A 17411-nucleotide genomic window follows, 5' to 3' on the forward strand; every position below is an offset into this window, starting at 1 on the left:
AAAGACATCGCCACCTAGCCCATGACTTTTTACTTTTCATAGAAGCCTCTCATGAGGAACTTTGTCAAATGCCTTCTGAAAATCCAAATACACTACATCTACCAGTTCACCTTTATCTACATGTTTATTAACCCCTTCAAAAAAGTGAAGCAGATTTGTGAGGCAAGACTTGCCTTGGGTAAAGCCATGCTGACTTTGTTCCATTAAACCGTCTCTTTCTATATGTTCTGTGATTTTGATATTTAGAACACTTTCCACTATTTTTCTTGACACTGAAGTCAGGCTAAGTGGTGTGTAGTTTCCTGGATCGCCCCTGAAGCTCTTTTTAAATATTGGGGTTACATTAGCTATCCTCCAGTCTTCAGGTACAATGGATGATTTTAATGATAAATTGCAAATTTTAACTAATAGATTTGAAATTTCATTTTTGAGTTCCTTCAGAACCCTGAGTGTATACCATCCGGTCCAGGTGATTTACTGCTCTTCAGTTTGTCAATCAGGCCTCCTACCACATCTTCTAGATTCACTGTGATTTGGTTCAGTTCATCTGAATCATTACCTATGAAACCTTCTCTGGAACGGGTATTTCCCCCAACATCCTCTTCAGTAAACACCAAAGCAAAGAAATTGTTTAATCTTTCCGCAATGGCCTTATCTTCTCTACGTGCCCCTTTAACCCCTCGATCATCTAATGGTCCAGCTGACTCCCTCGTAGGCTTTCTGCTTCGGATACATTTAAAAAGTTCTTAGTGCGAGTTTTTGCCTCTATGGCCAACTTCTTTTCAAATTCTCTCTCAGCCTGTCTTATCAATGTCTTACATTTAACTTGCCAGCGCTTATGCTTTATCCTATTTTCTTCTGTTGGATCCTTCTTTCAATTTTTGAATGAAGATCTTTTGGCTAAAGTAGCCTATTTAACCTCACCTTTTAACCCTGCTGGTAATCGTTTTGCTGCTTTCACCTTTCTTAATGTGTGGAATACATCTGGACTGTGCTTCCAAGATGATGTTATTTTTTTTTTTAACAATGTCTATGCCTCTTGCACACTTTTAATCTTTGTAGCTGCTCCTTTCAGTTTTTTTTCTAACTATTTTTCTCATTTTATCAAAGTTTCCCTTTTGAAAGTTTAGCGCTAGAACCGTAGATTTACTTATTGTCCCCCTTCCAGTTATTAATTCAAATTTGATCATATTATGATCACTATTGCCAAGCAGCCCCACTAATTCCTGTGGTCCACTAAGAATTAGATCTAAATTGCTCCTTCTCTCATCTGTTCCAGAACCAATTGCTCCATAAAACTGTCAGTTATTCCATCCAGGAACTTTATCTCTCTAGCATGTCCTGATATTACATTTACCTAGTCAATATTGGGGTAATTGAAATCCCCCATTATTACTGCACTACCAATTTGGTTAGCTTCCCTAATTTCTCTTAGCATTTTATTCTGTCTCACCATCTTGTCCAGGTGGAGCATAGTACACTCCTATCACTATACATTTCCCCAATACACGAGGGATTATAATGCATAAAGATTTAATTGTGCCTTTAGTCTCATGCAGGATCTTTATCCTGTTGGATCTATGCTATCCTGGACATAAAGTGCCATCCCGCCTCCCAGATGCTCCTCTCTATCATTGCGATATAATTTGTACCCCGGTATAGCACTGTCCCATTCCTCCATCCACTATGTCTCTTGAGATGCCAATTTAGTCTGTCATTCACTGCTATACATTCTAATTCTCCCATCTTTTTAGACTTCTGGCATTAGCATGCAAACATTTCAAAGTGTATTTTGTTTGTATTTTCATTCTGCTTTCTAATTGATAGGGATAAATTGGGATCTTTTAGCTCAGGTGAGTTTTTAGTTACAGGTACTTGGACTACTTTCCTTATTCTTGGAACCTCACTGTTGGGATGCCCTAATTCTAATGCATCATTAGTATCCTTTGAAGATACCTCCCTCCGAACCATGTATGCACTGCTGAGCGACTGTCTGCTTTGCTTTGCCCTAAGCGCAGATTTTAAACTAGAACAATCTCCTTTTTAAAGGTTAGTGCCAGCAGCTTGGTTCCACCCTGGTTAAGGTGGAGCCCTAAGAGCCTAAATTTGGCTTCCAGAACCTCCTTCCCACATTTTCCTATGTTGTCGCTGCCCACATGTACCACGACAGCCGGCTCCTCCCCAGCACATAAGAACATAAGAAAATGCCATACTGCGTCAGACCAAGGGTCCATCAAGCCCTGCATCCTGTTTCCAACAGTGACCAATCCAGGGCATAAGAACCTGGCAAGTACCCAAAAACTAAGTCTATTCCATGTAACCATTGCTAATGGCGGTGGCTATTCTCTAAGTGAACTTAATAGCAGGTAATGGACTTCTCCTCCAAGAACTTATCCAATCCTTTTTTAAACACAGCTATACTAACTGCACGAACCACATTCTCTGGCAACAAATTCCAGATTTTAATTGTGCGTTGAGTAAAAAAGAACTTTCTCTGATTAGTTTTAAATGTGCCCCATGCTAACTTCATGGAGTGCCCCCTAGTCTTTCTACTATCCGAAAGAGTAAATAACCAATTCACATCTACCTGTTCTAGACCTCTCATGATTTTAAACACCTCTATCATATCCCCCCTCAGTCGTCTCTTCTCCAAGCTGAAAAGTCCTAACCTCTTTAGTCTTTCCTCATAGGGGAGTTGTTCCATTCCCCTTATCATTTTGGTAGCCCTTCTCTGTACCTTCTCCATCGCAATTATATCTTTTTTGAGATATGGCGACCAGAATTGTACACAGTATTCAAGGTGCGGTCTCACCATGGAGCGATACAGAGGCATTATGACATTTTCCGTTTTATTCATCATTCCTTTTCTAATAATTCCCAACATTCTGTTTGCTTTTTTGACTGCCGCAGCACACTGCACCGACGATTTCAATGTGTTATCCACTATGACACCTAGATCTCTTTCTTGGGTTGTAGCACCTAATATGGAACCCAACATTGTGTAATTATAGCATGGGTTATTTTTCCCTATATGCATCACCTTGCACTTATCCACATTAAATTTCATCTGCCATTTGGATGCCCAATTTTCCAGTCTCACAAGGTCTTCCTGCAATTTATCACAATCTGCTTGTGATTTAACTACTCTGAACAATTTTGTGTCATCTGCAAATTTGATTATCTCACTCGTATTTCTTTCCAGATCATTTATAAATATATTGAACAGTAAGGGTCCCAATACAGATCCCTGAGGCACTCCACTGTCCACTCCCTTCCACTGAGAAAATTGCCCATTCAATCCTACTCTCTGTTTCCTGTCTTTTAGCCAGTTTGCAATCCACGAAACGACATCGCCACCTATCCCATGACTTTTTACTTTTCCTAGAAGCCTCTCATGAGGAACTTTGTCAAACGCCTTCTGAAAATCCAAGTATACTATATCTACCGGTTCACCTTTATCCACATGTTTATTAACTCCTTCAAAAAAGTGAAGCAGATTTGTGAGGCAACTTTCTAGGTGTCGCGTGAGGTCCGTCATCTTTGCACCAGGTAGGCAGGTTACCAGGCGATCCTCACCCCCACCAGCCACCCAGCTGTCTACATTCCTAATAATCGAATCAACAACTATGACAGCCGACCTAACCCTTCCCTCCTGGGCAGTATCCCTGGGAGAGACAATCTCGGTGTGAGAGGACAATGCACCACCTGGAGAGCAAGTCCTTGCTACAGGATCCTTTCCTGCTGCACCAGGTTGATGCTCTCCGATCATGAGACCTTCTTCCTCCAAGGCAGCACCAGGGCTGCCAGTCTGAAGCTGGGACTTGGCTATTGTGTCCTTGAAGGTCTCATCTATATACCTCTGTCTGCCTCAGCTCCTCCCGGTCTGCCACTCTAGCCTTCAGAGATAGGTCTCGTTCTCTTAGAGACAGGAGCTCTTTGCATCAGATGCACACAAACAACTTACTGATTCCTTTCAGCCACCAGCTGTTCTATATGATGTGAGCACAGGTAAAACTGCCTAGGTAATGTTCATCTGTGCTAGCCACATGATGCTTTATTTCTCTATAAAATTAAGCAGGTTTTGGTTTCCTTTGTTATAGCTACACCTTTTTATAGTTTCATGGCTGCTAGCAAAGCCCCCTCTTTGTGCTTCTTTCTCTCTTCTTGTCAGGACCAAATTTTATGGTGTTTGTTAATTCTACCTCACTGACTTTATTCCATTTTTGAAGTGCAACAATCCAACACACTGTTAAGAGTGATTCACACTGTTGCATGGACATTTCATATTTTATATTTCTCCTTTTACAACAAACAGACATGACACTTAATTGACTGCTACCAATTTTTTTGTAGAGCACTTTCACATTTAGATTAAAATTATTAGTTCAAAACATCAATTAAAGTTTGTTGCATGAATCAAACATGAAAGCTTTATCCAAGTGCTATGCAATTTACTATTCTGTTTGTGTGTATACACATAAGGTATTTTTGATAACTTTATTTTGTTTGTGTTCAGTGGCGTTTGGATTAAATCCCTTTTTTTTTTTTTGGTGAAAAGTACTTAAGATTTTTTTGTTAGCTCCTAGAGGTATTTCCTAATACACTGGGGGGCAGTTCGGTCCCTGAGAGAAACGTGCATGAGCACCATCACTATTAACACTTTGTTCCATAGTTGTTTTCTATAATTCTTGTTCAGACTGATCTATTTTTAGAGATGTGTGATCATAAAGCAAGCAGTTATTTTCATGTTGTATCTTTTCAGTTACTTGATTTCATTAAAGTAATGGGTATATTATAAAATTTAGCATTTTTATCTTGGTTGCTTGATTAAATTAGAGAAGATGGGAAGTAGAATGCTTATGATGCAGAAGTGAAAGTTTTTATAATTGTACTTTCTCTTGGCAGAAATGAAGGATAAGAAATATAAATATGTTTCAACAAAAAAGCAGCAGAAGAAGACTAAAACATTAAAAAAGTGTGGAAAACATGGATTGGAAGAGTGCGCCAATGTAGCTGAAGTAAATAGTATAATTCAAAAGACAAATAAAATTTCTGGCTCTCAGCGTAAAAGAAGTCAAAGTAAGGTGTCTGAATTAGATGGAGTTAATTCCCCACAGATGTCTCAGTTTGTTTCTTGCTCTATTCTAACATCACCCCAAGAAAAGATGAAACAACTTCCAGAAATATTCCCACAGGAAAGGGCAGTTGAACCAGAATTAGAAAAAAGAAAAGCATCACTGAAAACTAATATTCGGAAGAGGTCAGTCTCAGAAGAGCATTCAGAAACAGACTTGGATAGTGAGCAAGGCAAAGATTTGAATCCAAATGATGTATTCAATTTTCCAAAGAGAAAGTTAACTGGCGTCCCATTGTTGCCTATGTACTCCTTAAAAGATAACCAGGTACCATTGTCTTGCGGATTCCGGCAGTCTTTAGCATCTTTCAGAATGGCATATGACAGTACCCCTGACTCAGCTAAAAGGATACCAAATAAACAGACCAAAAGTGCTGAAAGCCTTAAGGCAAGTACCCGCAAATCTTGGGGAATTCCAGCAAAGCCCGTGGTGTGCACATTGAATGACAATTGCTCTCCACCGTCCCAGTTAAGGGCTTCGGGCTCAAGAATGACGACCGATTCCAGTTCACAGAAAGTTACTCATAGACTTACAAAAGAGACTGAACATAATGTAAAACAAAGAGGGGACAAACTTCAAGAAGTCATTGATCCTCACATGCCTCCATTAAATGTTACTTACACTGTGGAGCATAACAGAAGAAAATATATGGAAGAACTTCAAGAAAGCATTGATAGTGATCAAGCTTCGTTAAGTAGCACTTCTACCATAAATAATGAACAGCAGAGTTTGTTGTCGTAAGTGCTTTTAATTACTTGTCTGTATTCTGCATAAGTACTTTTTTTTCATACTCTGGTTCATGTACTATACTTTCATTTAGACATGTATCATCTTACCACTACTAAACATCTGTTTAGCACTTCAAGGTGTACACAGTGCTGTATAGGTACTCCATAATAAATGTTTTTTTGTTGACAGGATGCCATGTGTAAATTACAGCAGTAAAAAGATAATGAAAATGAGCTATAAATTCCAGAAAATGATCAGTATGAGTTTTAGTTGTGATGGTGTTAAATGATATGGACATTTGATTAGGGGTAACTAGACCATGACCGCTGTGAAGACCAGGAGTTCCAGCATACTAGTATTCAATATGTGTTGGCGAGGGAGAGAGAATTTGTATTTTGGGGGTTCTTATCCAAACAGGACACTTAGCTTTTCTTTGCAGGCCTTTCAGAAAACTCACAAGACATATAGAATGCCATCATGATTTATAATAGGATTTTGGCTCATTTATTGCTGTCAAAATTGATAAATTGCATAGATTGTGGATCTAATTTGTGCAAAAGTCTGTTATGAGTGCTGGTAAACATCTGTTACCACAGGCCAAATTCACAAGTTAGCAGGTTTTTCCAGAGCCAACACAGAACTGTTTCATGGTTGTGTACTCTGCTAATCAGCACAGAACAGTACCATAAGCAGGATTTAATCAAGAAAACCATACTAGTTTAGTTAGAATTGCAAATCGCAAGTTGTATCATATGATGATCATAAAGTCCTGTGACAACACATCAGAGTAGGCCAGTCTCAGTCCTCGAGTTCTACAAGCCTGTCTGGTTTTAAGATATCCACTCTGCATATTCATGAGATGCATTTGCATATACTGTTTCCAATGCGTGCAGATGTATCTTATACTTGTTGTGGTTATACTGAAAACCTGACCAGCTTCCAGCACTCAAAGATCGGAATTGCCTATTTTTGCACGGCAGCAACAACCTTTTCTTGTAGTTAGTGACTTTCTTTTTTTGACCTGGCAGGTCCTTCAAGTCATTTGGAATCAGGGCTGTGATCTATTGCCTTGATCTTTTGTGTATGGCCAGTTGGGGGGGGGGGGGGGGGGGTTTGAACCCTTGGCCCTGGAAATGCAGGGCTGGAGCTCTGCACAGAGAGCTGTTTTGACTTGATGAAAATGGGAAAGCAAGTAGCACAGTTTTCCCAGGTATTGTGGACAGGTAGTTAGACACATTCCTACTCCCATAGCAACCTAAAACTTAACTAGGAACTGATCAAAGTTGAGATGAAGGCAGCAGTCCAGCAGCAAGAGGAGGGCTTCCCAGTCTTTTGCATCGAGTGTCACATGTATGATTTTTTACCCACCGGTGAGAAGTTGTACATGTGCATGCGATGCAAAGAGCTCCTGGCTCTCAGAGAACGAGTCCGATCACTGGAGGCTAAAGTGACAGACCTGGAGGAGCTGAGGTAGACAGAGAGGTATATAGATGAGACCTTCAGGGACATAGTAGTCAAGTCCCAACTTCAGACTGGCAACCCTGGTGCTGCCTTGGTGCCATGATGGGAGAGCATCAACCTGATGCAGCAGGAAAAGAATCCTGTAGCAAGGACCTGCTCTCTAAGTGATGCATTGTCCTTTCGCACTGAGGATATCTCCCCAAGGCCTACTGCCCAGGAGGGAAGGGTTAGGTCGGCTGTCATAGTTGGTGATTCGATTATTAGGAATGTAGATAGCTGGGTGGCTGGTGGGCGTGAGGATCGCCTGGTAACATGCCTACCTGGTGCGAAGGTGGCGGACCTTACGCGTCACCTAGATTGGATTTTAGACAGTGCTGGGGAGGAGCCGGCTGTCGTGGTACATGTGGGCACCAATGACATAGGAAAATGTGGGAGGGAGGATCTAGAAGCCAAATTTAGGCTCTTAGGTAGAAAGCTTAAATCCAGAACCTCCAGGGTAGCATTCTCTGAAATGCTCCCTGTTCCACGCGCAGGTCACCAGAGGCAGGCAGAGCTCCGGAGTCTCAATGCGTGGATGAGACAATGGTGCAAGGAAGAGGGATTCAGTTTTGTTAGGAACTGGGGAACCTTTTGGGGAAGGGAGAGTCTCTTCCGAAGGGATGGGCTCCACCTTAACCAGGGTGGAACTAGACTGCTGGCACTAACCTTTAAAAAGGAGATAGAGCAGCTTTTAAACTAGAACAAAGGGGAAAGCCGACAGTCGCTCAGCAGCGCATGGTTCGGAGAGAGGTATCTTTAAAGGATACTAATGATGCATTAGAATTAGGGCATCCCGACAGTGAGGTTCCAATAATTAGAAAAGTAGTCCAAGTGCCTGTAACTAAAAACTCACCTGAGCTAAAAAATTCTAACTTATCCCTATCAATTAAAAAGCAGAATGAAAATACAAACAAAAAACAAACTTTGAAATGTTTGTATGCTAATGCCAGAAGTCTAAGAAGTAAGACGGGAGAATTAGAATGTATAGCAGTGAATGATGACATAGACTTAATTGGCATCTCAGAGACATGGTGGAAAGAGGATAACCAATGGGACAGTGCTATACCGGGGTACAAATTATATCGCAATGACAGAGAGGAGCACTCGGGAGGAGGTGTGGCGCTTTATGTCAGGGATGGCATAGAGTCCAACAGGATAAACATCCTGCATGAGACTAAATACAAAATTGAATCTTATTTATTTATTTATTTATTTAGCACTTTTATATACTGATTTTCCAGTAACAGAATTACTAATCAAGTCGGTTTACATTCAAACAATAACCATGACAAAAAGTTGTCTTACAAAAAACAGGGTGATTCAAAACTTTAATACAAATAACTGGGGAATAAACAACATAAAATAAAATACCGTATTTTCCGGCGTATAAGACGACTGGGCGTATAAGACGACCCCCCCGTTTTTATACATATTTTTAAGAAAAAAAATAATTTTACACTCAAACAGGAGCAACCCTATCTATGAAAAGGCAACACTACAAATACCATATAACAGGCCCTAAAAACCAATACACCTCTTATTAGGAAAACAGAACTAGCAAGCAGCTATAGATCCCCACACAGAAGTAATTGTGAAACTATACTAATAAGCAGAATAAATGTTTCAAAACAGCTATGAACAGAATAACAGCCAACAATTAAAAACTCATAAAAACTATTAAACATTCTCCAAACACCAATAAAATATTTCAAAAAAGCAGACACATCACATAATATTAAATAATTAAAATGGCAGTCAATCAAGAAAAATAAACTTTAAAAGCCACCTTTACTTACCCCCTCCAGCAGCTCTCCTACTCCTCTTCCATGCAGGCCGTAGCACACACCAGAAGCAGCAGTAATGGCTAAGCTCTATACTCATGGTCCTCTTCCTTAGGGCCCATGTCTCTCTCACACACACACCATACCAGTCATGCCCCCATGACCAGTTTCTGTCTCTCACACACCAATCATTTCCCAAACAGTCTTTGACACACACACCAGACACCTTCCTGAACAGTTTCTCTCATGCCATACACACACAGGCTTCCCACTCCCGTGTTCTGCTTACCGTACATATACGGGCTTCTCACTCTCATAATCACCTTCTCTGTCTCACACACACACACACACACACACACACACACCAGTCTCTCTCTCATTTCCATGCTTGCTCTCCACGTGCACAGGCTTCTCATTCCCTGAATCACATTCTTTCTCTCACATTCACACACACCAGTCTCTTTCTCTCACACAAACCATCACCTTATCAACCAGTCTCTCTCTCATGCACGCACACACACACACAGCCCTCCCGCTCCCATGCTATCTCTCACATAATCAGGCTTCTTACTCCCATGCTTTCTCACATACCCAGATTTCTCACTTCCATGCTTTTTCTCTCTCTCACACTCACATACACATCAGTCATCTCTCTGAGCAGTCACTTTCATTGTCTCTCACATATACACACACATGAGCTCGCTGACCAGTTTCTCTCAATCACACACATGCTCTCAATCAAATGCATTCTCTCACTTACACACAGGCTGGCTGCTTCTCTCTCTCTCTCTCTCTCTCACTCACTTCCACTCCACTCCCCCCCCCCCCCCGAACACAAATAGTAGCTGCAGCAGCTTCCTCCTCCAGCCACCGCAGGCCAAGAAAGAAGAAACCCATCGGCCGCGGGAGGCTCATGCTGCTGTCTCCTTTCCCGATTACCAGCTCCTTCGACTGCTCGGGGGCCGATGCTGCTGTCACCGCTGCTATTTTTTCACGCGGCATGGCTCTTTCTTCCCGCGCATCACTTCCTGTTCCGGTTCAAAGGGGGGGGGGGGGCGGGAAGAAGAAAAGGTCAGCCGCAGATGCCACAGCTTTTTTTTTTTTCACCGCTGCCGTTCCCGCTGGGCTTGAACGTGCTGATAGCCCAGCGGCAACGGCAGTGCGGTGCGCGGGAAGGAGAAAGCCATGCATGAAAAAATAGCAGTGGCGACAGCAGCATCGGCCCCCGAGCAATCGAAGCAGCTGATAATAGGGAAAGCAGACAGCACCATGAGCCTCCCGCGGCCGATGGAATTCTTCTTTCTTGGCCTGCGGGGGCTGCAGCTACTATTTGTGCTTGGGGGGCGGGGGAGAGGAAGTGAGTGAGAGAGAGAAAAGCAGCCAGGCAGCCAGCCAGCCTGTGTGTAAGTGAGAGAATGCATTTGATTGAGAGCATGTGTGTGATTGAGAGAAACTGGTCAGAGAGCAGGTGTGCCCTATATGATGATACCCGGCGTATAAGACGACCCCCGACTTTTGAGAAGATTTTCTTGGGTTAAAAAGTCGTCTTATACGCCGGAAAATACGGTAGATAGGCGCCTAATGTAGGCTGGAGTTAAGACCAGATGTTAAGTGTAGGACAAGGTTTTTGAGATTTGACTGCATAGAGATAAATAGATAGAATGTTCTCTTGGGGGGGTTACTCTTGGAAGGGATCATTGGCTGAAATACAAATAAGATACTGAAGTTATGAGAGTGCTTGTTTGAACAACCAGGTCTTGAGTCTTTTTTTAAATGTGGTTGGGCATTGTACTAGTCTGAGGTCTGTCTTTATGTCTATCTTTATGGGTAGAAATCCCTTGTGTGTTGGGGAAGACTATAGTGATAGGGGTATACTACCGTCCACCTGGTCAAGATGGTGAGACTGACAGTGAAATGCTAAGAGAAATGAGGGAAGCTAACCAAATTGGTAATGCAGTAATAATGGGAGACTTCAATTACCCCAATATTGACTGGGTAAATGTATAATTGGGTCACGCTAGAGAGATAACGTTCCTGGATGGAATAAATGATAGCTTTATGGAGCAATTGGTTCAAGAACCAACGAGAGAGGGAGCAATTTTAGATCTAATTCTCAGTGGAGCAAAGGACTTGGTGAGAGAGGTAATGGTGGTGGGGCCGCTTGGCAATAGTGATCATAATATGATCACATTTGATTTAATGACTGGAAGAGGAACAGTGTGCAAATCCAAGGCTCTCGTGCTAAACTTTTAAAAGGGAAACTTTGATAAAATGAGAAAAATTGTTAGAAAAAAACTGAAAGGAGCAGCTACAAAACTAAAAAAATATCCAAGAGGCGTGGCCATTGTTATAAAAAAAAAAATAATTCTAGAAGCACAATGCAGATGTATTCCACACATTAAGAAAGGTGGAAAGAAGGCAAAACGATTACCGGCATGGTTAAAAGAGGAGGTGAAAGAAGCTATTTTAGCCAAAAGATCTTCATTCAAAAATTGGAAGAAGGATCCAACAGATGAAAATAGGATAAAGCATAAACATTGGCAAGTTAAATGTAAGACATTGATAAGACAGGCTAAGAGAGAATTTGAAAAGAAGTTGGCCGTAGAGGCAAAAACTCACAGTAAAAACTTTTTAAAATATATCCGAAGCAGAAAGCCTTGAGGGAGTCAGTTGGACTGTTAGATGATCGAGGGGTTAAAGAGGCACTTAGAGAAGATAAGGCCATCGCTGAAAGATTAAATTATTTTTTTTCTTCAGTGTTTACTGAAGAGGATGTTGGGGAGGTACCCGTAATGGAGAAGGTTTTCATGGGTAATGATTCAGATGGACTGAATCAAATCACGGTGAACCTAGAAGATGTGGTAGGCCTGATTGACAAACTGAAGAGTAGTAAATCACCTGGACCGGATGGTATACACCCCAGAGTTCTGAAGGAACTAAAAAATGAAATTTCAGACCTATTAGTAAAAATTTGTAACTTATCATTAAAATCATCCATTGTACCTGAAGACTGGAGGATAGCAAATGTAGCACCAATATTTAAAAAGGGCTCCAGGGGCGATCCGGGAAACTACAGACCGGTTAGCCTTACTTCAGTGCCAGGAAAAATAGTGGAAAGTGTTCTAAACATCAAAATCACAGAACACATAGAAAGACATGGTTTAATGGAACAAAGTCAGCATGGCTTTACCCAGGGCAAGTCTTGCCTCACAAATCTGGTTCACTTTTTTGAAGGAGTTAATAAACATGTGGATAAAGGTGAACCGGTACATATAGTATACTTGGATTTTCAGAAGGCGTTTGACAAAGTTCCTCATGAGAGGCTTCTAGGAAAAGTAAAAAGTCATGGGATAGGTGGCGATGTCCTTTCATGGATTGCAAACTGGCTAAAAGACAGGAAACAGAGTAGGATTAAATGGACAGTTTTCTCAGTGGAAGGGAGTGGACAGTGGAGTGTCTCAGGGATCTGTTTTGGGACCCTTACTTTTCAATATATTTATAAATGATCTGGAAAGAAATACGGCTAGTGAGATAATCAAATTTGCAGATGACACAAAATTGTTTAGAGTACTTAAATCACAAGCAGATTGTGATAAATTGTAGGAAGACCTTGTGAGACTGGAAAATTGGGCATCCAAATGCAGATGAAATTTAATGTGGATAAGTGCAAGGTGATGCATATAGGGAAAAATAACCCATGCTATAATTACACAATGTTGGGTTCCATATTAGGTGCTACAACCCAAGAAAGAGATCTAGGTGTCATAGTGGATAACACATTGAAATAGTCAGTTCAGTGTGCTTCGGCAGTCAAAAAAGCAAACAGAATGTTGGGAATTATTAGAAAGGGAATGGTGAATAAAACGGAAAATGTCATAATGCCTCTGTATCGCTCCATGGTGAAACCGCACCTTGAATACTGTGTAGAATTCTGGTCGCCGCATCTCAAAAAAGATATAATTGCGATGGAGAAGGTACAGAGAAGGGCTACCAAAATGATAAGGGGAATGGAACAACTCCCCTATGAGGAAAGACTAAAGAGGTTAGGACTTTTCAGCTTGGAGAAGATACGACTGAGGGGGGATATGATAGAGGTGTTTAAAATCATGAGAGGTCTAGAACGGGTAGATGTGAATCTGTTATTTACTCTTTCGGATAGTAGAAAGATTAGGGGGCACTCCATGAAATTTGCATGGGGCACATTTAAAACTAATCGGAGAAAGTTCTTTTTTACTCAACGCACAATTAAACTCTGGAATTTGTTGCCAGAGGATGTGGTTAGTGCAGTTAGTATAGCTGTGTTTAAAAAAGGATTGGATAAGTTCTTGGAGGAGAAGTCCCATTACCTGCTATTAAGTTCACCTAGAGAATAGTCACTGCCATTAGCAATGGTAGCATGGAATAGACTTAGGGGTAGATTTTAAAAATTTGTGCGAGCGTGTACTTTTGTTCGCGCACCAGGCGCGAACAAAAGTACGCTGGATTTAATAAGATACGCGCGTATCTTATAAAATCCAGGGTCGGCGTGCACAAGGGGGTGCATATTTCTGCAACCTGCGCGCGCCGAGCCCAGCGTGCGCTGCCTGTTCCCTCCGAGGCCGCTCCGATTTTGGAGCGGCCTCGGAGGGAACTTTCCTTCGCCCTCCCCCCACCTTCGCCCTCCCCCCATCTTCCCCTCCCTTCCCCTACCTAACCCACCCCCCCGGCCCTATCTAACCCCCCCCTTACCTTTGTTGGCAGATTTACGCCTGCTAAAAGCAGATGTAAATCTGCGCGTGCACCAGCGGGCAGCTGGTGCGCCGTCATCCGACCCGGGGGCTGGTCCTGAGGCCTCGACCACGCCCCCGGGCCGGCGCCCAAAATGCCGCGGCACGCCCCCGACACGCCGCGTCGTTTCGGGAACGCCACCAACATGCCCCCTCCCCTGCCCCTTTGACAAAGCCCCGGGACTTACGCGCGTCCCGGGGCTCTGTGCGCGCCGGCGGGCTATGCAAAATAGGTGCGCGAAAATCCGGAAGGATTTACGCGCGCAGGGCTTTTAAAATCCGCCCCTTATTGTTTGGGTATTTGCCAGGTTCTTGTGGCCTGGATTGGCTACTGTTGGAAGTAGGATGCTGGGCTTGATGGACCCTTGGTCTGACCCTGTATGGCATTTTCTTATGTTCTTATGCTGTCAGACCCACTCTGTTTACCCAGTTGTTGGTTTTTTTTTTAAGTTCTAGTCAGCAGAGTCCTCTGCCACATCTTTGGTTTGAAGTCTGTATCTGAGCAGGGCCATACTGGAACACTCTGTACTGTAATTAGTCTCTTTCCTTTGGTTCCCTGGTAAAGGAAAGCACATATTTTGGAATACCTTGCTTTATATTTTTTCTTCTTCAATTTGTAAGTCAAAGAACATATGTTTATTTCCTAATGTGTAGACAGATGGACTCAGGACCAGTGGGTTTATGCTCCCTTGCTAGCTGATGGGGATGGAGCATACTAACATCACAGTATACATAACCCTGCAGTGACCCCAGCCTGCCAGTATTGTCCGTCTACAGCAGATGGTGGACGTGCATCTCCTTATGAGGACTGCTTTGAGCTTTTTGAAAGGAGAAATTTGAAATTCTAAATTCAGAAAAAGAAAGCCCCGCTCTCCTGCAGTGATACCTAAAGGTCCCTCCCCCAGTTAAGAATTCCTGAAGCGATTTCTATGGTCCCTCAGAGGTGTGCTTTGGTCTGGTAGCTGGATTTCCTGGCATGAACTTAGCTACTAGTTCAGTTGAAAGGCAGTGGGTACAGGAGGCCAAGTGCTGCGGTGATAGTAGATGCTTTCTCCCCTCCCCCCAGCAGCCGGAGACCATCTCTATACTCAGCCGGTAAGCACTGAGCTCAGGTAAGGTTTAAAAAAAAGTGTTGGTTTTTTTTTTAACCTGAATCAGAGACAGAGGGGTTTCAGGACTTCTTCCAGTCTCTCTTCTTGGCATGCCATGCCGATGTTCATTCCCGCATCTGTTGGGGTTGGGCAACTAGGCAGTCTAGAGAGTTAAACAGCCGCCCTTGGGCTAGGCCCCACACTTTGGCTTTTTTCTTGCATGCTCTGTGGTAGGCTGCGGCAGCCATTTTTGTGACATTGGCTGTTGTGCATGTTCTGCTGCACTCTATAGGCCGTTGCTGCTTGCAGTGTGTCTGCTCTTCTCACGTGCGCTCAGTTTTTGGTCACGCTTTTTACATGCACTAACTTGGTGCACAGGTTGTGTGCGCCTTACCGCATTTTCTTCTAGGTGCTTATTTTTTGTGCACATTTCATTTTTGAGTGCGAGCCATTCTGATGCATGTTTACCGAAGCAATGGCGCTGGTAAGCAAGAAGCCTAAGCGTCTTCCTATTTGTGTTGCGTGTCATATTAGGGTTTCTCAGTCTGACCTGACTTCTAACCTGTGTCAGCGCTGCTCAGACGCTCAGAGAGAATTGTCTTGCTTGGATTTTGCTAAGCCTGGCTCTTCTCCTTCTGATGATGGGTTGCTAACGGCTTTGACTGGGGGGACGCCAGATCTTGGTTCTCCCTTGACTAGCTCCTCGGCTGGCGAGGGTAGTTCTCTGGGACCAGCTCCAGTTCCTTTTGGGCTTGGTCTGGACCCGGTTGCTTTTCCTTGGATGGAATTTTTTTAAGGCTTACAAGCCTTTCTTAAAGTGCAGTCCTCCACCTCCCCCATTTCTATCTGGTCGGACCTTCAGCCGGTGGCTCCTACCTCTTCAGGTCCTATGCTTAAGTGCCGGGGCTTGTCCCAGCTCTCTGTGGGTATTCCCAACAGGAATCTGGATGTCACTGATGAGATTGTTCTGGATTCCCTGGATGATGGGGAAATTCCTCCAGGTCTGGAACAGTATTGAACCATGTTGCATTTCTTTCATAGAGATGAATTGCCAGCCCTGATTTCCCAGACCTTGAAACAGCTAGGTGACCCTGGTTCAGAGGCTATGTCAGAGCCGAGGAAGAATCCCATTTTGGTTTCCTTGAGTAAAGCCTCTTGATTTTCCCTGGTGATGGATGCCATCCAGGAATTGATTGATCTGGAATTGGATGCCCCAGAGGCAAATTTTAAAGGGAGTCTGACATTGGAAGGCCTGTGCCCCCTGGATCTGGTTGTGAGAGTGTTTGCATTTTCCCAAAGTGGATGCTCTAGTATGTGCCATGTGTAAGTGGATGACTATGCCTATAGAGGGAGGAGCGGCCTTGAAGGAAGTACATGATAGGATTGAGGCTATTCTTAAGCAAGCCTTTGAGACAGTGGCGATGAATTTAGTTTGCCTCCTGTTGCGCCCTAGTGGCAAGATCTTGTTTACTATTGCTCTCAGGAAGTTGATGAGTCTGGAGGGAATTCCAGAGCGGTTATGGAGCCTGCTGCTGCCTTTTTAGCAGACACAAGCTGTGATTTGGTCCTGACATCGGCCAGAGGAGTGGCTTCGGTGATAGCGGCCAGGCGCCAACTCTGGTTGCAAAATTGGTCAGCTGACACATCTTCAAAAGCCAGTCTTACCAAGACTTACCCTTTAAAGGCTCACTCTTGTTTGGGAGTGAGTTGGAGAAACCGGCTAGTAAGTGGAGCAAGTTTCTGGTTCCTTGGTTGCTGGAGGATAAGAAACAGTACAATGCCCCTTGGTATGAGGGATCGTTCCAGGGAGCCAGGTGTTTTCGTCCCTATAAGAGGGATGATCTTTCAGCAGGTCTCAGTCTTTTCATCCCCATCAGCCCAAGAGAGGAGCGGGCTCAGGTGGTAGACCTTCCCGATGAATGTTGCTGACAGCACCTTCCAGAACAGGAAATAGGGGGTCGTCTTTTATCGGAGGTAGATTAAGATTACGTCGGACTAGTGGGTCCAGTAGGTGATATTAGAAGGATATGTGCTGGAATTTCAATGTATTCCTTGGGATGTGTTCATGGTGTTACCCTTGCTACTCCCCGCAAAAGAAGCAGGCAGTGGAGTTCATGCTTCAAAGGCTCCTCAGACTGAGGGCTGTTATTCCAGTGCCCATGTCTGAAAGTATGGAGCGTTATTCTATTTATTTTGTTGTGCCCAAGAAGGGCTCCCTCAGTCCCATCCTGGGTCTCAAGAGGGTCAACCATCACTTGAAGGTGACTCATTTTTGCATGGAAACCTTACACTTTGTGATAATGAAAGTGCAGTCAGGGGAATTTCTGACCACCTTTTATCTGTCAGAGGCTTACTTTCATATTCCCATCCGATTGGAACACCAATGCTTTCTACACTTTGCAGTGTTGA

The 17411-nt window shown here is 43.2% G+C and overlaps 1 protein-coding gene across 4 annotated transcripts in view; it reads left to right on the forward strand.

Moving 5' to 3' along the window:
- CENPC (centromere protein C) overlaps positions 1-17411 on the forward strand; it is a 526811-nt gene that overhangs the window by 249569 nt on the left and 259831 nt on the right. For all 4 annotated transcript variants that reach the window (XR_003856588.1, XM_029600831.1, XM_029600842.1 and 1 more), the window contains exon 3: positions 4906-5872. Coding sequence is in view for 3 of the 4 variants with exons in the window: in XM_029600831.1 (XP_029456691.1) it covers positions 4906-5872 (967 nt within the window). In the remaining variant the exon portion in view is untranslated. The remainder of the gene's footprint in view (positions 1-4905; positions 5873-17411) is intronic.

Source organism: Rhinatrema bivittatum, chromosome 1, assembly GCF_901001135.1.
Source record: "Rhinatrema bivittatum chromosome 1, aRhiBiv1.1, whole genome shotgun sequence".
Taxonomy (NCBI): domain Eukaryota; kingdom Metazoa; phylum Chordata; class Amphibia; order Gymnophiona; family Rhinatrematidae; genus Rhinatrema; species Rhinatrema bivittatum.